At 37.3% G+C, this 25,266-nt stretch overlaps 1 protein-coding gene and 1 pseudogene across 2 annotated transcripts in view; both read left to right on the top strand.

The window, feature by feature from the left end:
• The window catches only part of SPATA22 (spermatogenesis associated 22), a 29,551-nt gene extending 16,589 nt beyond the window's left edge, over positions 1–12,962 (top strand). The window contains exons 5-8 of the mRNA XM_079131008.1: positions 867–1,200; positions 3,363–3,489; positions 9,653–9,750; positions 12,696–12,962. Of these exons, the coding sequence (XP_078987134.1) occupies positions 867–1,200; positions 3,363–3,489; positions 9,653–9,750; positions 12,696–12,887 (751 nt within the window). The 3' untranslated portion in view covers positions 12,888–12,962. The remainder of the gene's footprint in view (positions 1–866; positions 1,201–3,362; positions 3,490–9,652; positions 9,751–12,695) is intronic.
• Positions 12,963–16,453: 3,491 nt separating this feature from the next.
• Positions 16,454–24,595, top strand: LOC306657723 (olfactory receptor 1468-like; annotated as a pseudogene). The gene is made up of 2 exons: positions 16,454–16,535; positions 23,815–24,595. The product of its transcript is annotated as an olfactory receptor 1468-like (transcript).
• Positions 24,596–25,266: the final 671 nt, after the last annotated feature.

Consider the following 25,266-nt stretch of genomic DNA (forward strand, 5'->3'; position numbering starts at 1 on the left):
TAGATTTGTTCTTATCACCAGCAAACCTAGACCTTTTCTTGGATTATTCTCTTAAACAAGAGATGGATTGTATTGATTTGCCCTCTTGTAAAAATACTGGTGATATTTCCAGGAAAATTATTCAGAATTAAGAATTTGTGTAGAGTGCTTACCTTGTAAGTACAAGGCCCTGGGTTCAATCCCCAGCACCGCAAAAAAAAAAAAAAAAAAAAAAAAAAAGAATTTATGAGTTGTACTAGTTTTTTCATTTGGAACTTTATTAGCATACTTAGGAAACACCCTTCTGATTTTAGCCTCATTAGCAACATGTTCTGATCAGCTGATACAACTCCATTTACATTAATGTAGTTTGTAAATACTACAACACATTGATTAGTAGGGCTTTTTGGCTGCACAGTAAAAGCACAGAATATCCAATCAAATAGTTATCTACCCTGTGTTCATTTTCTTGTGATTTAAAATCACCAATAGTTTAAAAGTATACATTTTTTAGTGATTTAAAAATAAATGTATAAAAAATCAAGTAAAATCTTTTCACTTGGAGACAGCCACTATCAAATGAAGGCTGGCATAGATTAAAAATATACAGTGTAGTGGTCTCTTGGTTCTAAACTTGTTAGTAACTTGATATATGACTTCGGGTTTATTATTTCCTCACTAATGCTCTTTTTCCTCATCTGGAAAGAGAGGTAATATATTGTAGGGTGGTTGTGATGATGTGTTTGGAATTTCAAAGTAGTTTGTAAACCAGGAATTGCCATATAAATAAAAATTTTTATGATTGTTTTTTAATTTAAAAAAGTATATAGAACTAATTTTTTTCCCTTTTTTCCCTTTCTTTTTCTTTTTTCCTATTACATCTACAGAGATGGCAACAAAAATACCAGCTTGAAAACTTGGGATAAAAATGACTTTAGACCTCAAAGTAAAAGAACAAACCTAGTGACAAATGATGAAATAAATTCTTTTCCAGTGAATTTGGGAGCTCAACCCCAGAAACAATTAAGAGTGTCTGAACCTCCTAATTTATCTCATCACAGAGAAACTGAGGTGCTCAGGCAAATGCATTTGTCAAAAATTTCTGGCTCCACAATAAAAGGCCTAGACAAAAACAGTGCATTGCAGGCATTTAAGCCCAATTCTCAACAAAATCAATTTAAGAAAAAAACGAATGATATTCCAGAAGAAAACACTCTGAAGGTAAACATTTAAATATTAATGAATGACTTTATGTTTTCAAAATGTGAAGTACATAGATATATAGAAAGTTACAGAGATAAGAATATTTGAAATCAATCCCCTGGTATATGTTACTTGATTAGCGTAAATATCCAGTTCCATTGGAGGCAATGATTGTTAGTTTATAGAATATTTTCTTAGCAGGTAGCTGCTCTTTTTCATAACTACTTTAGAATTTCCTAGTGGATTCTGGGTTTCACTGCTTACTGATTATTAGGATAACAATTTATTCTTTGCTTGCAGAAATTATTCAACTCTTTGTATGCCATTCTTATGTATTTTTTTTCCCAACAGAGAACAGAAACATTTTTCTGTAAAGGGCCAAATAATAAGTATTTTTGGCATTATGGGGCTTACTATCTCTGCTGTAATTACACAAGTGTGCTACTCAACTCTGGCCCCTGTGACTTGGAGCAACCATAGGCAATGTGTAAATGAATGGGCATGGCATTGTTCCAGCAAAAGTGTAAAAAAATATATGGCAGGTTAGATTTGGCATGTAGGCCATTGTTTGCTGGTTTCTACTTTATCATTTGGTCCTATTCTAACTTTCCAGTCTCATATTCCACATCATGCTAATTCGTCAATGTGTTTGTCATTCCAAACTGTGCACAGTTCTCCAAACATGGCATGCACTCTAATTAATCCCTTCTTTGGTTTATATTCTTCTCTATATCTGTATCTGAACTTCATATTCTTTATATGTACAGTATTCTAATTGGTCTTTATAAATGTCATCTGTATATTTTGTGTGCTGGTTATTCTTCCCTTTCTTACCCCTGCCCTCCAGGCCCAGTGGATTCTTTATCTGCTCTTATCTGTACCCTAGAAGGCTGAATCATCTACATAGTGCCTGGGATCCCTTACTTGCTGGCTTCTGCTAAAGATCACCCAATGGGAGTCATTGGGAGGATGTCAAAGGGTGGGTGGAGAGGTTTTGTTTTCCCATTTTTCTCTTTACTTAAATGTTGTACTGATAGAAGTGGGTGTGTCCCTACATGACATAGTCCCTTCAGGAGTCTGGCTTTCATGGATTTGATAATTTTATTTCTTTTCTTTGTCCTTTAAGCTTGGTAATAGTTTCATACTGTTGTTAGCCCATGTTTGTTTTGTCCATATATCTGAAAAAGCAGTCTTTTCAGTAGGCCATCAGGGTAAATTCTCCTTTTCTTTTCTCTCTGGAGTCCAGTATACATGGGACCAATGTAGCATATTTTATACTGATTCTCAACTTTGTTTCCTTGTATAGAAGAATGGAATGACTTAGTCACATTAGTAACAGTGGCTCCCTATGACATTGATCTTCAATAGGAGTCATATTAGAATTGTGGTTAGGAGGAGGAGAGGGAGTAAAGTAATTGAATATTTTTTTTTGATAAATCTGATCAGGTATTCTTTACAACATTGATTTTGACAAAGAAAATTGTCCCCATCCTTGAACATTAGTATCTTACACTGTATTCTTAGTTTGATCTGCAAAAACCTAAACGTATTTCTATCTCAGGGCCCTTACATGTGCTGTTCTTTCTGTCCCCACTTAACTACCCACTCAGAATCATATCTATTTCTTTGTCCTTTTACCCTGTTTTTAAAAATGCATAAATATATCAATTCCTAATGTTCTATTATATATTTACTTACTGTATGAGTCCCTTTTCAGATTATAAAATATGTGGAAGCCGAGATCTTGTTGGTTTTGTTCACTGTTGCTTCCTTAAGCTATATTTGACATACTGTAGGTGCCCAATAAACACTTTTGAAGTGAATGAATGAATGTGTCCGGTTCATCTCCTCGAGTGACCACATTAGAGAGAGGAATTGTTTTACTCACAGGTCTATCACAGGATCTGGCACAAGATGCCTTTTGAATTAATGAACAAATGAATAAGTGGATGAATGCTTTATAAATGATTCTCTTATTATTTGTCTCTGATTACTTTCTGGTTTATCCTTCTATAATATACTAACAATGGTTTTAATTTGGGGAAGTAATTGTACAGAAACTTTCAGTAGTTCTTTTGACACATTTACTTTTAAAGACCTAGAATCTTTACACAGAAGTTAAAAGTATGATGAAGAAATAGAAAGACTTTTTCTAATGTTATGTTTTTGTATTTCAAAAGGAAGCCTCATGTCAGTTGCAGTTTAAGGAAAAAAATAATTCTTTAAGAATTATTTCTGCAGTTATTGAAAGCATGAAGTATTGGTGTGAACATGCACAGAAAACTGTACTTCTTTTCGAGGTGTTGGGTAGGTATAATACTTCAAAAATATGTCAGGTCATAATGTTTGGACAAGTTTTTAGTGTTGATAGGAATACCTGTGGGATCTGAAAAAAATTTGCAAAAGGAAGATATGGTTTATTAGAATTTTCTTAAGTTCTTGGTTGGGTTTGTTATTGATTTGTGTGAGTTAAGTATTTGGTTATTTGTGGCAGTAGTCTTCTGATTCATAGTGTTAAATTTGTAAAGAAATTTGAAAGTAATCTATCCTCTTGAGTTATGTGAGAAAATGGGGCAAATAATTGAAATAGACTTGAGTAAAATTATGAAACTAGTTAGCAGCAGAAATGAATCTGGAATCTGAAGCTCCTTATTCTAAGTCTAGTGTTTGAATGGGACAAAGCTCATCCAAATATAAATTAAATCATATCTGAAATACTCTGAAAGAAAATTAAAAATACAGATAAGAATAACCACCCTATAACTAATCTGTTTTCTAAATTAGTATTTAAAAGGAGGAGAGTTGTAGAACATTTCTGGAGCTTGATTTTACCTAGAATGAAAAGATAAGATGTAGAGATTAAAAACATATTTCTTTCCATTATTTAAATTAAATAAATACTACTTTAAATTATGAAATAACCCAGACATATGGAAAAGTACAGAGAATATAATAAATATCCATATGCCTATGTCATAGGTGTATTTAAAGCTCCCATATATTTGTTTCTCTCGGGATAATTACTGTATCTTTTTTTTAATTAAAAATCATAAATTTACATAGGGCAATGTTGTTTGATTCATTCTGTTATTTTTTTCCCTTCCCCCCGACCCCTCCAACCCATCTTTTCCCTCTATACAGTCCTTCCTTCCTCCATTCTTACCACCCTCCTTTTCCCTAATCCTAAACCTAACCCTAACGCTAACCCCTCCTACTCCCCATTATATGTTCTCATCTGCTTATCAGTGAGATGATTTGTCCTTTAGTTTTTTGAGATTGGCTTATCTCACTTAGCATGATATCCTCCAGTTTCATCCATTTGCCTGCAAATGCCATAATTTTATCATTCTTCATGGTGGAGTGATATTCCCTTGTATATATATGCCACAGTTTCTTTATCTATTCATCAAATGAAGGGCATTTAGGTTGGTTCCACAATCTGGCTATGGTGAATTGAGCAGCTGTGAACATTGATGTGGCTGTATCTCTGTAGTATGCTGATTTTAAGTCCTTTGGGTATAGGCCAAGGAGTGGGATATCTGGCTCAAGTGGTGGTTCCATTCCAAGCTTTCTGAGGAATCTCCATACTGCTTTCCAGAGTGGCTGCACTAATTTGCAACCCCACCAGCAATGTATGAATGTACCTTTTCCCCCACATCCTCTCCAACACCTATTGTTGCCTGTGTTCTTGATAATCACCATTTTAATTGGGGTGAGATGAAATCTTAGGGTAGTTTTGATTTGCATTTCTCTTATTACTAGAGATGTTGAACATTTTTTCATATATCTGTTGATTGCTTGTAGATCTTCTTCTGTGAAGTGTCTGTTCATTTCCTTAGCCCATTTGTTGATTGGATTATTTGTATTCTGGGTGTAGAGTTTTTTGAGTTCTTTATATATTCTGGAAATTAGTGCTCTATCTGAAGTATGAGTGGCAAAGATATTCTCCCACTCTCTAGGCTCTCTCTTCACAATACTGATAGTTTCCTTTGCTGAGAGAAAGCTTTTTAGTTTGAATCTATCCCAGTTGTTGATTCTTGCTTTTATTTCTTGTGCTATGGGAGTCCTGTTAAGGAAGTCTGATCCTAAGCCAACAAGTTGAAGATTTGGACCTACTTTTTCTTCTATAATCTGCAGGGTCTCTGGTCTGATTTTGAGGTCCTTGATCCATTTTGAGTTGAGTTTTGTGCAGGGTGAGAGATAGGGGTTTAATTTCATTCTATTGCATATGGATTTCCAGTTTTCCCAGCACCATTTGTTGAAGAAGCTGTCTTTTCTCCATTGCACATTTTTGGCACCTTTGTCTAGTATGAGAAAATTGTAATTATTTGGGTTTGTGTCCGTGTCCTCTATTCTGTACCATTGATCTACCTGTCTATTTTGGTACCAATACCATGCCGTTTTTGTTACTATTGCTTTGTAGTAGACTTGAAGATCTGGTATTGCAATACCCCCTGCTTCGCTCTTTTCTACTGAGGATTGCTTTAGCTATTCTGGGTTTCTTATTCTTCCAGATGAATTTCATAATTGCTTGCTTTATTTCTGTAAGGTATGTCATTGGGATTTTAATTGGAATTGCATTGAATCTGTATAGCACTTTTGGTAGTATGGCCATTTTGACAATATTAATTCTTCCTATCCAAGAACATGGGAGATCTTTCCATCTTCTAAGGTTTTCTTTAATTTCTTTCTTTAGTGTTCTGTAGTTCTCATTGTAGAGGTCTTTCACCTCTTTTGTGAGATTGATTCCCAAGTATTTTATTTTTTTCGATGCTACTGTGAATGGGGTAGTTTTCCTAATTTCTCTTTCTGAAGATTCATCACTTATGTATAAAAATGCATTGGATTTATGAGCATTGATCTTGTAACCTGCTACTTTACTGAATTCAATTATGAGTTCTAAGAGTTTTCTGGTGGAATTTCCAGGTTCCTCTAAATATATAATCATGTCATCAGTGAACAGGGATAGTTTGAGTTCTTCTTTTCCAATTCGTATCCCTTTAATTTCTTTGGTTTGTCTATGTCTTTTGTTTATCATGGAAGGATCTTATTTCTTTGTCAAATCTGAAAGTAAGTTTTGCTGGGTATAAGATTCTTGGTTGGCATCCATTTTCTTTCAGGGCTTGGTAAATGTTGCTCCAGGCCCTTCTACCTTTTAAGGTCTGGATTGAAAAATCTGCTGATATTCTTATTGGTTTCCCCCTGAATGTAATTTTATTCTTTTCTTCGCAGCCTTTAAAATTCTGTCTTTATTTTGTATGTTAGGTATTTTCATAATAATGTGCCTTGGTGTGGGTCTGTTGTAATTTTGTATATTTGGAGTCCTATAAGCCTCTTGTACCTGGTTTTCCATTTCATTCTTCAAATTTGGGAAATTTTCTGATATTATTTCATTGAATAGATTGTTCATTCCTTTGGTTTGTTTCTCTAAGTCTTTCTCAATTCCAATAGTTCTTAAATTTGGCCTTTTCATGATATCCCATAATTCTTGTAGATTCTGTTCATGATTTCTTACCATATTCTCTTTAACTTTGTTTTCAAGATTAAATATTTTGTCTTCAATGTCTGAGGTTCTGTCTTCCAGGAGTTGTATCCTATTGGTTATGCATTCTATGGAGTTTTTAACTTGTTTTATTGTTTCCTTCATTTCAAAGATTTTTGTTTGTTTTTTTTTTCAGTATCTCTCTTTATTGAAATTATCTTTTGCTTCCTGTATTTGCTCTTTTAACTGTTGATTGGTGCGATCATTTAATGCCTTTATTTGCTCTTTCATCTCCTCCTTCAATGCCTGCATTTGCTCTTTCATCTCCTAGTTTGCTTCCCTGATTGTTTTAATTATGTACATTCTGAACTCCCTTTCTGACATTTCTTCTGCCATGCTGTCATTGGGTTTTATTGATATAGTATCTAGGTTTGTTTGGGACATTTTCTTCCCTTGTTTTCTCATATTGGTCAGATGTCAGTGGGACTCTGTGATATTGCAGATTTTCTCTGTTGACTTATAGTGTCCCTGTAGATTTCCAGTATATCACCTCCCAGCCTTCAGTAGCCTGAAGTCTTGGAGTAACTTGATAATACAGTGCTTCCGAAGAAAGCTGCCCCTAGCCCGCTACTGGTTCCAGGGCTTGGAGCTGGCTCTGTGTGGAAAGGCTCTCACTGGGTGGCCTGCTCTGAGAAGCTGTACAATCTGGCCCTGTGGGAGGAGCCCACCGCCAGAGTGCACGGGGCTGCCTGGGGGAGACTCTAGCTGCCCTGCCCTACTCTTATAAGCCGCCCGAATCCGGGCCTTCCGCCCAGGCGAGCTTCACTGGGTGGGGGAGACTCACCCCGTGGCTCTGTTTTAGTCCGAGTCTCTCAATGCCTCCCCTTCTTGAATCCTGGGTTCTGGAGCGACTGGAGATGCAGTCACCCTCTAGTCCGCCCTCCTGGATTGCCCCATGGAAAAGCCTGTGGCCGGAGGGGGCAGGGCCGCCTGGAGAGGTCTCTGCCTGCCCTGCCCTGTTCCCAGAGGCTGCTTGCGGGTCGGAGGTCTCCGCTAGCTTGGGGACTTGTGGCTGGCTCTGTGTAGAAAGGCTTTCAATGGGTGGTCTGCTCTGAGAAGCTAGCCTAGAAAGGCACTTCCTGCTGTAGGGAGCCGGGCTGCTTGGGGAAGTCCCTGGCTGCCCTGTCCTGATCCCTGAAGCAACCTGTGGGCCGGAGCTCGCCGCGCTTGCTCCATTTACTGTATCTTTTATGTCTTAAGATATTTTTAGCTTTGTAATACACATTTGATTCCATACGCTTATATTTTTGGTTTATGTATTATAGAAATACACAGCTTGCATTTTCATCCAATATTGCTTTTGAGATTTAGCCATGGTGTTTCTTCATTGCTTTAACTTCTATCTCGGGTTAGTTCTTTTCCTTTGAAATAAAAGTCTTATTTTTGCTGCTCCCTGAAGTATATTCAAAGAATTACAGTTTTAATAATAGCACCTATGGTAGACAGACTGTTGGTCCCTAAGATGTCTGTGTCCTAATTCCCAAAGCCTATGAATATTATATTATGTGGCTGAAGGTACTTGGATGATATGGTTAAATTTAAGGATCTCAAAGTGGGAAGATTATCTTGGATTATTTGTGGGCCTGATGTAACTATATGAGGGAAGCAGGAAGGTCAGTGTCAGGGAGAGATTGGAAGATACTACCTTGACAGCTTTGAGATGGAGGAAGGAATCATACGTCAAAGAATGCAGTGTCCAGAAGCTTTCAAAAGAAACAAGCCTTTCCTGACCTGTTTTAGACTTAAACTGTACTGTCACGTTCTTAGATGAATTTCTTTTGGTTGCTCTTTCCCAGAAATTAATGAATGAACTTTTGTTTATCATTGTTTCTGACTGGTAACGTACCCATCACAGAAACCCTGAACTGTATATTTGGGCAGTGGATTATGCTGAGTAGCTTAAGTCAATCACAGGTAACCCTTGGATCTTGGAATGGGGACAAAGCTCATCCAAATATAAGAATGGAGAATAGATTTGTTAATTGTAGAGGTTTTCTAAAGGAAAATCTGGATCTTATTAGGGTAAATTTAAATGGACCTCAAAATGTCAAATGCCCACTACCAGTAGTCAGTATATGGTTATTGAAGGAATAAATAATGTAATTTGATAAAAATTTTTGAAGCTAAGCATGAATTAGCATTAGGATTTTTATAGATAAAGAAACAGCTTTTGTAAAGAGGTTGAACAATTTGTTCAAGGGAAGGAAATGGGAAGATGTAGGTGAAAGGATAAAAACTTTCAGTGTTGTACAATGAATAAGCCTAGAGATCTAATTAATGTATTGCTGGAGTACTGTAGTTAATATTAATGTATGTTGAAAATTGCAGAGAGTAGATCTTAGGTGCTCTTATCACATGCAAAAAGGTAACTAGGAAAGATGATGAATATGTTAATTTGCTTATCTGTACTAATTGTTTTACATTTTCAATACCATATATATATATATGTATCTTGTTTATACTTGAAAAGCATACAATAAAGATAAATTTAAAAACCAGTTTTCTTGAAGTTTCAAAATATTAGTAAGTTGAAGAACTGGGACTAGAATGCATGACTTCTGATTATAATTCAGTGTTTTTCTATTAAACTGTCATGCTTGTTATAGTAGTGTACTTGTTATTATAATGCAGTAGACTGGTCTGGGGATTTAACCACTGGAGAGAACACAGTGTATGGAAAAAGCTTCAGATGGCCCACCATTGTTAATTGTACAAACTTGACCTATAATCTGTTTCTAATTAAGAAAGGGTTCAAATTTTTCTTTAGTTTAAAATTATTTGAGAAATACCATTCCTTTAAAAAATGTCTTCTTTATTACTATAAATAGAACTACAAAAGGTTGCTGTAGAATTTAAATATCAACATCTTTGTTACATTTTATTTGCATTTCCAACATTGATTTTCCCCCTTATTTCAATGTGGTTTAGCTGTTCTCGATTCAGCTGTTACACCTGGCCCATATCATTCAAAGACTTTTCTTATGAGAGATGGGAAAAATACTCTGCCTTGTGTATTTTATGAAATCGTAAGTATTTTTAAAAGCATTCTTTGCCAACAAAACAAAAATGCAGGCTATAATTTCATTGCAATAGAAATTCCATTTGTTTAGTACTTTAAATATTTTGTTTGCTTTTCATTCAGATATTAAAGTTGTTTGTTTGTTAAACTAACCTGGGGAGCCTTCTGTGTGCCAAGCACTGCACTGGGTGCAAGGGATATAATGTGAAATATAAGTGTTTATGGCTCCTTTTCTCAAAGAATTTATAATCTCAAAGAGAAAGACAGATTATGTTACACTATGGTATGATAGAGGTATAAACAGGGTGCTACACATGTAGGTAGAAGGGTGGATCAGATCAGAGAAAGACTTTAAAGGAGATCATAATCTATATTATCTTAGATATTTAAGAACTCATAAGAGCCAACTAAGACAAAGTGTTGGTAGGGCAAGAGGTAGGGAAGATTGATTTTAAGGTGAGGGGGCAGCATATGCAAAGACATGAAGCTAAGAGAAAGTCTGATTTGTTGAGGGAGCTACAAGTAGTATATCATTACCACAGTGTGGAGTTAGTAAGTGAAGGGTTGGGGGCAGGAATTCTGAAGTTAAGGCAGGAGTGGCCTAGGATATGGGCAAGAGGCTTGGTGACAAAAAATGCTAGAGATCCCAAAGGAGGCTGGTAACCTTATAAGACCCACATATTTTGTAAAAGGGCTTGACTTTAATACTGAAACTGGCCTCAATTCTGAAGTCACACTTGGATTCCAATGTTAGTATACGTCACCATTTACCAGCCTTATGACATAAGTAAGCAGCTCAAACTATTTGAGCTTCAGGTTTTTAAAAAATCTGCAAATGGGGAGATGAATTCCTACTTTGAAAGGTGGTTGTGGAGATAAAATGATAAAACAAATGCACAGTGCCTGACATACAGTAGGTAATCAAGAAATAGTAATCGTTATGTTAATTACTTTAATATCTTGAATATTTATTTTTCCAGTTTGTTTTTTAAAACCTGGTTATTGAAGTATAACATATACACAAATGTGTACAAATCATAACTGTCTAACTCTATGAAGCATCAAAGTGAACACTTCCCATGTTAAGAAGTAAAATGTGGTCATCACCTATGAAGCCCCATTGTAACTCTTCCCATTCAGTGCCTCCTACCTAAAAGTAATTACTATTCTGACTTTTCATGTCATAAATTAATTATAACTGCTTTTAAAATTTATATAAATAGTATCATATGGTATTTCTTCTTAAAATGTATGGTTATCACTCAATACAGTGTTTGAAGGATTCATCTATGTTATTGCATGTTATTGCATATATGTTGCTATGTATATATTCAGTTATGCAAATATTCCACAATTTAGAATTTCATTTTATTGTTGATGGGTATTTGGGCTAGTTGAAAAGTTTTTTTGCAGTTATGAATAATAAGCATAATGAATATGAACTTTCTTGTGTATATTTCTTGTGCATATGCATGCATTTCTGTTTGATGTATTGGTAGAAGTAAAATTCAGATTATGAGAGTTAGTACAAGTGGTTATTGCCAAAGAATTTTCCATGGTTTGTATCAGTTCACACATCAACAAGGAGTGTAGGAGAGTCATGGTTTCTCTGCATTCTTATCAACACTTGTCTTTTTTATTGTAGTCTTCCATAGTAAGTTTAGTGTTATCTCATTTCTCTGTCCTGGTGGTGTTGAGCACCATTTCATATGTTTACTGGCCATTTAAAAATCTTCTTTCATAAAATCTGTTTAGGTCTTTGCTATTTTTTCCTATTGAAATATTGGCCTTTTTCTTATTGATTTATGGGATTTTTTTGAAAAAAAAGTTCTAGGTACAATTTTTTTTTTGGTAATATTTACTGCAAATATTTTTCTCATACTCCATGGTTTGCTTTTTCACTTTTTTAAAAAAAATTATATCTCAGTACTATTATTTAAAAAATGTTCTTTTTGTAGTTGTAGATGAACAGCAGACCTTTATTTGTTTATTTTTATGTGGTGCTGAGGACAGAACCCAGTGCCTCACAAGTGCCAGGCAGGCACTCTGCCACTGAGCTACAGCCTCATCCCCAAGCTTTTTTTCACTTTTAATGGTGACTTTTGAAGAAGGGAAATTCTTCATTTTATTTTAGTTCTTTTTTAAAATCATCATTTATTTTAAGTGCTTTTTATGACCTTTTAAGTGAAAGCAATTTCAGAATGCTTTAGTTTTATTCATGATTGAGGGGATTTGGAGATTTCTGGTCTTTTATTCTGATTAACCAGTTCCCTCTAATGTGTAGCTTTGTTTTGGTTGCAATCCTAAACCTGGGGTGGGTTGGGAGTGACTGTTAGAATCTCTTTCCTTGGGGCCATCAGACTGCATTTTTTGTTTTCCCAGCTCTAAGATTTTTAAAATCTCTACTCAGTACTTAGACTGTAAATTACCTTTCGGTAATTGGTAGATACCTTAAAGGAGATGCACCCCCCAAATCAATCTTCATCCTGAACTTCCATGCTCTCCCAAATGAGGTTTGTTTAATTCCTCACTGCTTTGATATGTCTCTGATGCCTGTGCAGGGGATTTTAAACAATTTTTAAAAGTCCAGCTATTTTGCTTCCTAGCTGGGAGTTAGTTGATCTGAACCATCTGTTCTGCTATATATTGAAAGTGGAACTCAGGCAGTCTGACAGAAGAGTTGATAATTTATGTGCCATTACATTAGGAATTAAGTCTTTTAAGAAGCAGCATCTTGCTATCTTGTAACAAGCCCTATCCAAGTTAGGTTCTTTACTCTGTGACAGGGCATCCATATATAACTAACTGTTAATAGTCTTTGTCAGCAGTGGGGCCCTGACTCAGGTGAGAAAACTGTAAGGTGAGGCCTGTCTAGTTGCTACATTATATGTTAAAAAATTAAAACTTGGATGAAGTAATAATATTTAAAAATACTTGTGTTTTGAAAAACAGGATCGTGAACTTCCGAGACTGATTAGAGGCCGAGTTCATAGGTGTGTTGGAAACTATGACCAGAAAAAGAATCTTTTCAAATGTGTTTCTGTCAGACCAGCATCTGTTGCTGAACAAAAAACATTCCAGACATTTGTTAAAATTGTAGATGCTGAGATGAGTTATTATACTAAAGTAATGAATGAAATTTAAATAGTATGAATTAAAACATTTTCTGATACTGTTTAATTTATCATTTGTATAGTTATGGAGCTACTGTTTTTCTGTATTTTATTTCTTCAATTAAAATATTTAAATCCTTTAAAAAATGTGGACATAGTTTTTGAAAGATAGGGTGCATTTGCTAAGATTCAGTGACCATTTCAGATAAAAATCCTCAGTATAATAGAAATACACGGGTGCTTTTTCAACATGGGATAATAATACATCTGAGACAGCCCAAAAGCCAGTGTCTCACTTTGGATTACTAAAGGCATTCTCACTATCAGTACCATTCCTCTTGTGTACTATTATTAAGTGTTGTTCTGGAACTGCTGGTCTATGTGGTTCATTTAATTACTTCATTTTTTTTTAAATTTGAAGAACAGCATTTATTCTATTTCTTTGGTGTATAAAATACTAGGAAAAAGGTAAGGATTTAAAAGATGCCTGCTTAATGTAGTTTAAGCTATAAAAGGTAATTATTTTTATGGAGATAACTAACCTTATATAACTTTAATCACAGTTCAACTGAGATACCAAGGAACACATCCTGTGTTCCTTTTCCTTGATATCATTTCATTTCATTCTGTTCCTTCTAATCTGTATGTCATATCACTTTCCTTCCTTCTTTCCCATCCTCTTTCTGCCTTTTGGACAGGCTACTGCAGTCATATCCCAGTTGGTCTTTTTCCTTGGTCTACAGGATAGTAGATAGATGAAGAGATGTGGACTAGTGATATCTCCTAAAATGTCTTAACAACAGGTAACAAGGTACAAACTAGTGCTGGGTATTTGGGTTCTTTCCCACTATTTACAATACTAACTATAGCTATACTAACCTGCCTGCCATTTCTCATTCTGAAATACTTTTCCCTGTGGTCATCTTCTCTGTGTCATTTGGGTTTTAGTACATGTGCCACAAAGAAAGCAGTACTTCAAATATTTAATGAGAATCTACTCTATTTCAAGCATTTTTTCAAGTGCGGGAAACAAAATAGTAAACAGAATAACAAAAATTAGTAGTCCCAGAAAAGTAATTGTAGTCTCTTACAGAACATGACATGTATTTTGAACCAGAAACCCATATATGATGGTGTTTTTCCCATATACATGATTCATACTTCTGGGAATCAAAGGGATGGTAGCAGGACATCTTTAATTATTAAGTCAAATAACATATTCACAGAATTTTGCTTCCCACTAAGAGACCATTCTGATATCTAGGAGATTTTTTTGGAGATGTGTCACAAGTAAAAGTTAATGGGAAACTATTACAGTAACCCAATAAAGGGAAAAATACTGAGGATTTAGATTCCCTAGGATTGAAGGTTGAATCTAGCTGAAGTGATGAAAAAGGAAACATGGAACAGGTGTGGAAGGAGTTATAAATATCAATTATAGTTTCATAATCAGTTGTGGGTAAGGAAAAGCTGACAGTGAGGTAATCTGATCTAGATACCAGTTGGGGGGATGGTGGTGATGGATACTATTAAAATTTTCCTAAAGAGATAAGAAGCTAGAATTAACTCAGTGGGATGAAAATCTGGAATTTCTTTTCTCTTTTGACCTGAGGAAAAATGGAACATGACCTGGGAGAGTTCATCTTTTATCCCTGTCCTTCCTGTATATCTGTATATCTTTGAGTTGTTGAATTCTGATCCCTATAAATATGGGAGGCTTATCTCCTGGGGTATGTTTATGAGGAGTCAGATTCTTCCACCCTTGGAAAATTTCCAAAATATGTGTCTTTCATGGTGGTACTCATCTCAGAGATTACTGATAGCTTCTTGTCCACAGGGTAAAGCATAAACTCTTATACTCCTGAGACATTCACAGTCTGGTTTTTGCTTAATTTATGGTTTTACTGTTGTTCACCTCCCAAAATGGAGGCTCCAGTTACACAAGATTGTTCCATTCCTTAGACAAAGCAATGGGTAAGCGTGCATCATGGAGCTTTTCTCCATCCCCCCTACCTTGCCCCAGAGTGTAGTCAGGAGTGATCAGTGGCTGTAATCAGTCAAAAATACAGGACTCTGAGAGAAATTTTCCTAGGGCAGTACTGGGTAATTATTTTGTTTTTAATGAGCTCCTCCAGGATGTGGACTCCTCTGGGATACAGAGCCCTTTAGGTCCAGGGATGAGTAGAATGAAGGATGTGAACAGGACGTTGCAGACATGGCTGATGACTATAGAGACTGTGACTTCATAGCCCATAAAGAATAAAGGGGAGCAGGATCTTGAATCTGGGCTCTAAAGTCATCCTCAGACACCCTGGGTAAGTAGTCAGGAGGGTGAATGAGCTAGTGTCTTAGATTCTACCCACCTGAGGGTCTTGATTCCCCAAGTTATATGACATTCTTCAGGATACTTTTATTTTTTAATCAGCAAATAAGTTGATTTATTGGGGAGAGGGTGCATGGCAGGGTCTCCACCCTCACTCTCTGCAACTCCCTTGAACCTTTCCTAGTTGTGTATACACAATGAGATCACAACTGCAGGACAAGAGTTTTTTAAATCTGATTTAGAAGAAGTGTGCACTTGTGCTATTTCAAACTAATATGAATTCTGATAAAGAGGTGGTTTCACAGTTCAGTTGGCAGGTTCTCTCTTTCTCAAGTCAGATTTAAAATCCCCAAATCTTTATTTTTGCATAAGTCTGTCTCACTTGGTGTAAATAACACACATCCTGAGAAATGGATTTGTAACACAAAAAGATGGTTTTGTATATTTCCAAAGGGGTCACCTTTTGGGTTTCTTTCAGTGGGCGAGTCCCCTGCTTTAAAGTCACCTCAACTTTTCAGAAGTATGTGCACAGCATAAACCAAAGTCCTCTTGCATTTTTATTAAAGGTGTCACCAAAGCCTTCCAGTTGTCATCCTTTCACAGCTATCTTCTTAAAGGAAAAACAACAACAAAGTCCTCCTTTATCCATCAGTATTGTTCACCATTCAATAATAAATTGTTACCAGTAAGATTTTAAGCACACTGGACTCAGAGCCCATGGGATTCCTTGAAGCACAAGAGGCCTAACATAGTTTTATAGGTAGAAATTTCTAAAACAAAGGCAAGATAAAGTCCACAGTTGATTTAACTGTATAATCCAGATGCAAACAGAACCCTGCCCCAACATTCATGAAACCAGGGTAGCTGGCACATGGAATCAAGAACCACCTTCTGTGTGCAGAGTACCAGGTGGGCTGCTCTCAGCATCTTCCAGCTTCCTAGCAAAACAGCAGGAGCCAGGAACCAGGAGCCAAGCAGGGAGACGGGGCGGGGGTGTGGCAAATTGGCCCTCAACCAAGAGGGCTGAGCACTTGAGCAGCTGAGAGGTAGGGCAGTTTGTTCTTTCCCACCCGTGACAGTAACCACATGAGAGTTGGTGGCTGCAAGCCCTTAGAATGGGCAAAAGCTGCTCCAAATCCTTTCATGAGCACTTACTCATAGTTCCTGTCACAGATCCCATGACAGTGATTATGAAATGTCTTGGGCACTCTTAAATAAAACTGAAAGCTCCAAAGGTGATTCTCTGTGTGTAGGTTATATCCATTGCTATTTACATGGTGACCTGGATGCCACTGCCCTGTCCTGAAAGCACCGAGCTCAAAGGAACCAAGGGCCAGAGCCCAGGGAAGCTGACAGGTGAGGCGCCCACCTCGAACCATATCTACTTCCCACAATGCCCTTGAACAGAAAGTTTGCAGATTCCTCACTACGAGGTGGCCCTCCTCTCCTCCCATTCCTCACATTCTTTTCTTCAGGATACTTTTTCAGGTATGATAAATTCCTGTTTTCCATCCCCATTTTCCAAGGATTTTTCCATGTTGTAGAAATATTGATTAAATTTCACCACTTATAATCTTTTTATTAATGGTAGAGTACATAGGAAAGTTAGGTCACATTCATTCCAACGCTTCTGTCTGTGAATTTTGCTGAATGTATATCTCAGCCTGAAGGACAACCGGTAAATACTCATGAAACACTGGCCATATTCTGGTACAATGCTGGTACTGGCTCTGTTGCAGTCATGAAAACAGGCCTTTCCTGTGTGGAGTTTACACTCTGGTGGGAAGTCGGCTATAAATAAAGAGATCAAGACGTTTGAGAGCTATGTGATGAGTGTAGGATTCAGTCTTAAGGAAGAAGGAAAGGTATAATTAAGAAAGTCACAACTAATGATCTTGAAAAATAAGTGAGGTAAGCCAAGAGAAGTGGAGAGAGGGAAGACAGGGCAAGGCAAGAGGAACAGCAATTGTGAAAGGATGGAATCAAGAAATTATGACCTGTAAGTCCACAGCGTTGCTAGAGAAGAAATGTAAGAGTTATTTGTGGGGTCAGTTGAGACTGGAGGTAGTTAAGGGTCACAATATGAAACATTTTTCTTCTTTGTTTTTAAAAGGAATTGTACCTTGATCTTAAGAATAATGAGCATCCATGAAACTTTCAGCAGAATGATGATTGAGTTTTAATGTCAGAATGCCAGAGTGGGATGAGTTTGAAGGAGAGAGAGCATGGAAGCAGGGAGATGAAACAATAGGCTGTTCTAAAGTCCAGCTAAGGTATGTTGTAAGCCTGATCCACACTGTGACAGTTGGGATAAAGGGTGGAAGAATTAGAGAATGAAGTGGCAGAATCTGCAGGGCTTGCTAGATGAGCTGTTGATGGTGAGTGATACGAACAGATGAAATACAACTCTCAGGTTTCTGACTTGAGCCTAGATCCTTTTAAAGAGGTATGAGAGAATGGAGGAGTGGATCAGAATAAGGTAGAGTGAGTCATGGGTTTCATTTGGGATCTGTTGAGCTGCAGATAGTTGTGGTATACCCATGGAGAGCTAATCAGTAAGCAGTTGGTGATACAGAATTGAAGGTGATAGAGATATTTATCACAGGTTTAAATGGGAATCAATGCCATGGGATTAGGTGAGCACTTATAGGACTGTATCGATAGAATTATAAGGGAATAGTGTTGAGGGAAAAACTCAGGAAACAGTGACATGTAAGACACTGTCAAGAGAAGTAAGCAGTCATAACTATTGACAATAAATGTCCATAGAAGTATCACAGAACAAATGTGATCACACAGAATCTAGTAGATGAGAGTATTTCAGAAGGGAGAAGAGTCAGCATTGTTACATTCAATGTTACATTCATTGTTACATTCATTCTCACAGTTTCTTTATACATTCATCAATTGAAGGACATCTAGTTTGGTTCCACAATCTGGCTATGGTGAATTGAGCAGCTATGAACATTGATGTGGCTGTATCTCTGTAGTATGCTGATTTTAAGTCCTTTGGGTATAGGCCAAGGAGTGGGATAGCTGGGTCAAATGGTGTTTCCATTCCAAGCTTTCTGAGGAATCTCCCCACTGCTTTCCAGAGTGGCTGCACTAATTTGCAGCCCTACCAGCAATGTATGAGTGTACCTTTTTCCCCACATCCTCTCCAACACCTATTGTTGGTTGTGTTCTTGATAATCGCCATTCTTATTGGGGTGAGATGGAATGTTAGGGTAGTTTTGATTTGCATTTCTCTTATTACTAGAGATGTTGAATATTTTTTCATATATCTGTTGATTGCTTGTAGATCTTCTTCTGTGAAGTGTCTGTTCATTTCCTTAGCCCATTTGTTGATTGGATTATTTGTATTCTGGGTGTAGAGTTTTTTGAGTTCTTTATATATTCTGGAAATTAGTGCTCTATCTGAAGTATGAGTGGCAAAGATTTTCTCCCACTCTGTAGGCTCTCTCTTTGCATTGCTGATAGTTTCCTTTGCTGAGAGAAAGCTTTTTAGTTTGAATCTATCCCAGGTGTTGATTCTTGCTTTTATTTCTTGTGCTATGGGAGTCCTGTTAAGGAAGTCTGATCCTGGACCGACATGTTGAAGATTTTTACCTACTTTTTCTTCTATAAGATGAAGGGTCACTGGTCTGATTTTGAGGTCCTTGATCTATTGTGAGTTGATTTTTGTGCAGGGTGAGAGATAGGGGTTTAGTTTCATTCTGTTGCATATGGATTTCCAGTTTTCCCAGCACCATTTGTTGAAGAGGCTATCTTTTCTCCATTGCATATTTTTGGCACCTTTGTCTAGTATGAGAAAATTTTATTTATTTGGGTTTGTGTCCATGTCCTCTATTCTGTACCATTGATCTACCTGTCTAGTTTGGTACCAATACCATGCCGTTTTTGGTACTATTGCTTTGTAATATAGTTGAAGTTGTGGTATTGCAATATCTCCTGCTTCACTCTTCCTGCTAAAGATTGCTTTAGCTATTCTGGGTTTCTTCTTCTTCCAGATGAATTTCCTGATTGCTTGCTCTATTTCTGTAAGGTAACGTCATTGGGATTTTAATTGGAATTGCATTGAATCTGTATAGCACTTTTGGTAGTATGGCCATTTTGACAATATTAATTCTGCCTATCCAAGAACATGGGAGATCTTTCCATCTTCTAAGGTTTTCTTTAATTTCTTTCTTTAGTGTTCTGTAGTTCTCATTGTAGAGGACTTTCACCTCTTTTTTTAGATTGATTCCCAAATATTTTATTTTTTTCGAGGGTATTGGGAATGGGGTAGATGTCCTAACTTCTCTTTCTGAAGATTCATCACTTATGTATAAAAATGCATTAGATTTATGAGCATTGATTTTATATACTGCTACTTTACTGAATTCACTTATGAGTTCTGAAAGCTTTCTGGTGGAATTTCCCGGTTCCTCTAAATATGTAATCATGTCATCAACAAATAGGGATAGTTTGAGTTCTTCTCTTCCTATTTGTATCCCTTTAATTTCTCTGGTCTGTCTAATTGTTCTGGCTAGAATTTCAAGGACGATATTGAATAGAAGTGGTGAAAGAGGGCATCCCTGCGTTCTTCCAGTTTTTAGGGGGAATGCTTTTAGTTTTTCATCATTTAGAATGATATTAGCCATGGGCTTAGCATAGGTGGCCTTTTGCAATGTTAAGGAATGTTCCCACTACCCCAATTTTTTCTAGTGTTTTGAGCATGAAAGGATGCTGTATTTTATCAAATGTTTTTTCTGCATCTTTCAAAATAATCATGTGATTCTTGACTTTAAGTCTATTAATATGGTGAATTACATTTATTGATTTCTGGATGTTGAATCAACCTTGCATCCCTGGGATAAAACCCACTTGATTGTGGTGCACTATCTTTTTAATATATTTTTGTATGCAATTTGCTAAAATTTTGTTGAAAATTTTTGCATTGATGTTCATTAAGGATATTGGTCTGAAATTTTCTTTCCTCTATGTGTCTCTGTCTGGTTTAGGTATCAGTGTGATATTGGCTTCATAGAATGAGTTTGGGAGGGTTCACTCTTCTTCTATTTCATGGAATACTTTGAGTATTGGAATGAGCTCTTCTTTAAAGGTTTTGTAGAACTCGGCTGAGAACCCATCTGGTTCCAGATTTTTCTTTGTTGGTAGGCTTTTGATGACTTCTTCTATTTCATTACTTGAAATTGATCTATTTTAATTGCGTATGTCCTCTTGGTTCAGTTTAGGTAATTCATGTGTCTCTAGAAACTTGTTGATGTCTTCGAGGTTTTCTGTTTTGTTGGAGTATAGATTTTCAAAATAGCTTCTAATTATGTTTTGTATTTCAGTCGTGTCTGTTGTGATATTTCCTTGTTCATTCCGAATTTTAGTGATTTGAGTTTTCTCTCTCCTTTTCTTTGTTAGTGTTGCTAAGGGTTTATCAATTTTGTTTACTTTTTTCAAAGAACTATTTATTTTGTCATTTTTTTGATTGTTTCTTTTGTTTCAATTTCATTGATTTCAGTTCTGATTTTAACTATTTCCTGTCTTCTACTACTCTTGGTGTTGCTCTGTTCTTTTTCTAGGGCTTTGAGCTGTAGTGTTAGGTTATTTATTTGTGATTTTTTTCTTCTTTTATTGAATGTGCTCCATGAAATAAATTTTCTTCTAAATACTGCTTTCATCATGTCCCAGAGATTTTGATATGATGTGTCTTTGTTCTCGTTTACTTCTAAGAATTTTTTTATTTCCTTCCTGTTCTCTTCTGTATCCATTCATGTACAATAATGGATTATTTAATCTCCAGGTATTGGAGTAGTTTCTGTTTTTTATTCTGTCATTTATTTCTAATTTCAATCCATTATGATCTGATAGAATACAAGGTACTATCTGTATCTTCTTGTATTTGCTAACATTAGCTTTATGGCATGAAATATGGTCTATTTTACAGAAGGATCCATGTGCTGCTGAGAAAAAAGTGTATTTCTTACTCGTTGGATGATATATTCTATATATGTCTGTTACGACTAAATTATTGATTGTGTTATTGAGATCTATGGTTTCTTTTTTCAATTTTTGTTTGGAGGATCTGTCCAGTGGTGAGAGAGGTGTGTTAAAATCACCTAGTATTATTGTGTTATGGTCTATTTGGTTTCTGAAATTGAGAAGGATTTGTTTGACATACATTGATGAGCCACTGTTTGGGGCATAGATATTTATGATTGTTATGTCTTGCTTCCCTTAAGCAGTATGAAATGTCCTTCTTCATCCCTTCTGACTAACTTTGGCTTGAAGTCCACATTATCTGATATGAGGATGGATACTCCGGCTTTTTAGCTGAGTCCTTTTGCATGGTATGTTTTTTCCCATCCTTCCACCTTTAGTCTGTGGGTGTCTCTTTCTATGAGATGAGTCTCTTGCAGGCAGCATTTTGTTGGATCTTTCTTTTTAATTGAATCTGCCAGTCTATGTCTTTTGATTGATGAGTTCAGGCCATTAACATTCAGGGTTATTATTGAGATATGATTTGTATTCCTGGTCATTTGGCTCATTTTTTTTTTTTTTTGACAGGACTTGGTTTCTCCTTTATTTGGCTGTTCCTTTAGGATAGTTCCTCCCTTTGCTGATTTGCCTCATTGGTTTTCTTCTCTTCCTCATGGAATATTTTGCTGAGAATGTTCTGCAATGCCAGCTTTATTTTTGTAAATTCTTTTAGCTTTTGTTTATCATGGAAGGATTTTATTTCTTTGTCAAATCTGAAGGTATGTTTAGCTGGGTATAAGATTCTTGGTTGGCATCTCTTTTCTTTCAGAGCTTGAAAAATGTTGTTCCAGGCCCTTCTAGCTTTTAGGTTGTGGATTGAAAAATCTGCTGATTTTCATATTGTTTTTCCCCTGAATGTAACTTGATTCTTTTCTATCGCAGCCTTTAAAATTCTGTCTGTATTTTGTATGTTAGGTATTTTCATAATAATGTGCCTTGGTGTGGGTCTGTTGTAATTTTGTATATTTGGAGTCCTATAAGTCTCTTGTACCTGGTTTTCCATTTCATTCTTCAGATTTGTAAATTTTTCTGATATTATTTCATTGAATAGATTGTTCATTTTTTTGGTTTGTTTCCCTGAGCCTTCCTCAATCCCAGTACTTCTTGTTTGGCCTTTTCATGACATCCCATAATTCTTGTAGATTCTGTTCATGATTTCTTACCATATTCTCTGTTTGTTCAACTTTGTTTTCAAGATTAAATATTTTGTCTTTGATATCTGAGATTCTGTCTTCCAAGTGTTCTATCCTATTGGTTATGCTTTCTATGGAGTTTTTAACTTGGTTTATTGTTTCTTTCATTTCAAGGATTTCTATTTGTTTTTTTTTTTTCAGTATCTCTAACTCTTTATTGAAATTATCTTTTGCTTCCTGTATTTGCTCTTTTAACTGCTGATTGGAATGATCATTCAATGCCTGCATTTGCTCTTTCATCTCCTCCTTCAATGCCTGCATTTGCTCTTTCATCTCCTCGTTTGCTTCCCTGATTGTTTTAATTATGTACATTCTGAACTCCCTTTCGGACATTTCTTCTGCCATGCTGTCATTGAGTTTTATTGATATAGTTTCTAGGTTTGTTTGGGACATTTTCTTCCCTTGTTTTCTCATATTGGTCAGGTATCAGTGGAACTCTGAGATATTACAGATTTCCTCTACCGGCTTATAGTGTCCCTGTGTATTTTCAGTGTATCACCTCCTAGCCTTCAGTAGCCTGAAGTCTTGGAGGAACTTGATAATGCATTGCTCACCAAGAATGCTGCCCCTCTAGGGTGGTGGCCTCAGGTGGGGTATATTCCCTGGTAGTGGGCAGAGGCGCCTCCACTTGTTGACTGATGGTCTGCCAAAGTGGAACTAGACTTCAGGCTGGGGCATGGCTGGTCTATGCCTGTGTCGGCCTGCCGCCCCAGTCAGGGGAGCCTAGTTGTGCATGGAAGCCTCTCGCTGGCTGGCCCTGCTCTGAGAAGCTGCCTGCTGTTGGGGCCCGCCACTGGGTCAGGGGTCAGGGACTAGCTGTGTGTGAAAGCCTCTCACTGGGCAGTCCTGCTCTGATAAGCTGCGTGAGGATCGGGCCTCCTACCAGAGGGAGCCTGGCCGTGCACAGAAGGGAGAGCCTGGCTGCTCGCAGAAGCCTCTCACTGCCTGGCCCTGTTCCGAGAAGCTGCCCACTGTCAGGGCCCACTGCTGGGCCCAGGAGTGGGGCTGGATGTGTGCGGAAGCGGGAGGCTGGGTGTTCACGGAGGCCTCTTGCTGCCTGGCCCTGCTCTGAGAAGCCACCTGTGAACTGGACGTGCTGTGGGGGCGGGTAGCCTGGCTGTTCACGGAAGCCTTTGCTGCCGGGCCCTGCTCCGAGAAGCTGCCTGCGGACTGGGCCTGCTGCCGGAGGTAGCCTGGCTGTGCATGGAAGCCTCTCGCTGCCTGGCCCTGCTCTATGAAGCTGCCTGCTGTCCAGGCCTGCTGCCTGGGCTGAGCCTCGCCCAGTGGGAGAGACTCACCCAGTGGCTCTGAGTTGGTTCCGAGTCTCTCAATACCTCCTCTTCTTGAATCCTGAGTTCTGGAGTGACATGAGATGCAGTCACTCTCTAGTCCACCATCTTGGTTTTGAGGCCTGGACTCCCATCTTCACACTCCCATGTCTTTGTTTGTCAGCAACTTGTCCTTCTTGACCTCTGCTTTTCCTCTATCACAGTGCCCAAATTGCTGCAGAACATGCAGAGTCAAATTCTCTCCATTCCCTTTGAAGGCTGCCTGACCAGTTTTTTGCAGACTTTGAGAGCTTCCTTCTAGTGGCCATGGCCTATGACCACTATGTGGTCATCTGCTTTCCCCTGCACTACACCACTATCAAGAGTCCCAAGCTCTGTCTGTCCCTGATGGTGCTGTCCTGTGTGCTGACTCTGTTCCATAGCATGTTCCACACCCTGCTTATGGCCAGATTGTGTTTCTGTGTGGAGAATGTGATCCCCCATGTTTTCTGTGACATATCTTCCCTTCTGGAGCTGGCCTGCTCTGACACTCACGTCAGTGGATTGGTGATATTCATCACAGCAGGCCTCATTCTTGTCATTCCCTTTGTCCTCATTGTTATTTCCTATGGATGCATTGTGTTCTCCATTTTCACGGTCCTTTTTGCTCAAGGTGTTCCCCAAGGCTTTCTCCACCTCTGGCTCCCATCTCTCTGTGGTGTTGCTGTTCAGTGAGACAGTCCTTGGACTCTACTTATATCCATTGGCTAATAATTCTGTGAAAGATACTGTCATGACTCTGATGTACATGGTGGTCACTCCCATGCTGAATCCCTTCATCTATAGCTTGAGGAACAGAGACATGAAGGGAGCCATGGGAAGAATCTTTAAGAAGAAAATTCCCTTTAGCCTAAGATGGTAATGCTTGGAGTATTGTATCATTTTCTGCTGCAAATTATGATATTACTATGTTGATATTGATATTTGAATGCTATTCCAGGCCTTTCTTCCTATCATAGAAGTTACTGTTCAAATATAATACTACATAAGTATCCAGTAAGGAATGCAACTATAGTTGACTTATATTTTATATAAAAGGGGTTCTCAGTAATCTTCTAGTAAGACTTTTCTATTTGTTAATTCCAGCTGAGGGTGAGGAGGCATAGGGTAAAATCTTTTAATTTAAATTTCTGTCTGTAGCTGTTAAGCCACCAATTTAACTTGCATTGTTTTTATAAGTAATGTCATGAAAAACAATACCTGTTATAAGGCATATTTGCTTCAAATGATATTTTGTCCTTTCATGCTAATACTAAATCCCAAACATCTGTATACTGTTCCTTATTGTAAACTTGACTTTCATTATTGAATAAAAAAATCTCTTTCTTTTTTAGAAGTGTTCACATCCTTTTATCTCTTAACCTTTTTTTTTTTTAAGCTTCCTTATTTCCATGCCTTCGTTTTCTTTTTTTAAACCTGACCTTAACCTCAAGTGAACTTTCAGTTTGCTCTGTTACATTGTTTTGTTTGAATTTATCTGAGAACTCAGTCATGTCTGGGGCCTTGACCGTCATTCCTTCAAGCATGGGTATG

The sequence above is a fragment of the Sciurus vulgaris genome, assembly GCF_902686455.1.
Source record: "Sciurus vulgaris genome assembly, chromosome: 3".
In the NCBI taxonomy this organism is placed as follows: domain Eukaryota; kingdom Metazoa; phylum Chordata; class Mammalia; order Rodentia; family Sciuridae; genus Sciurus; species Sciurus vulgaris.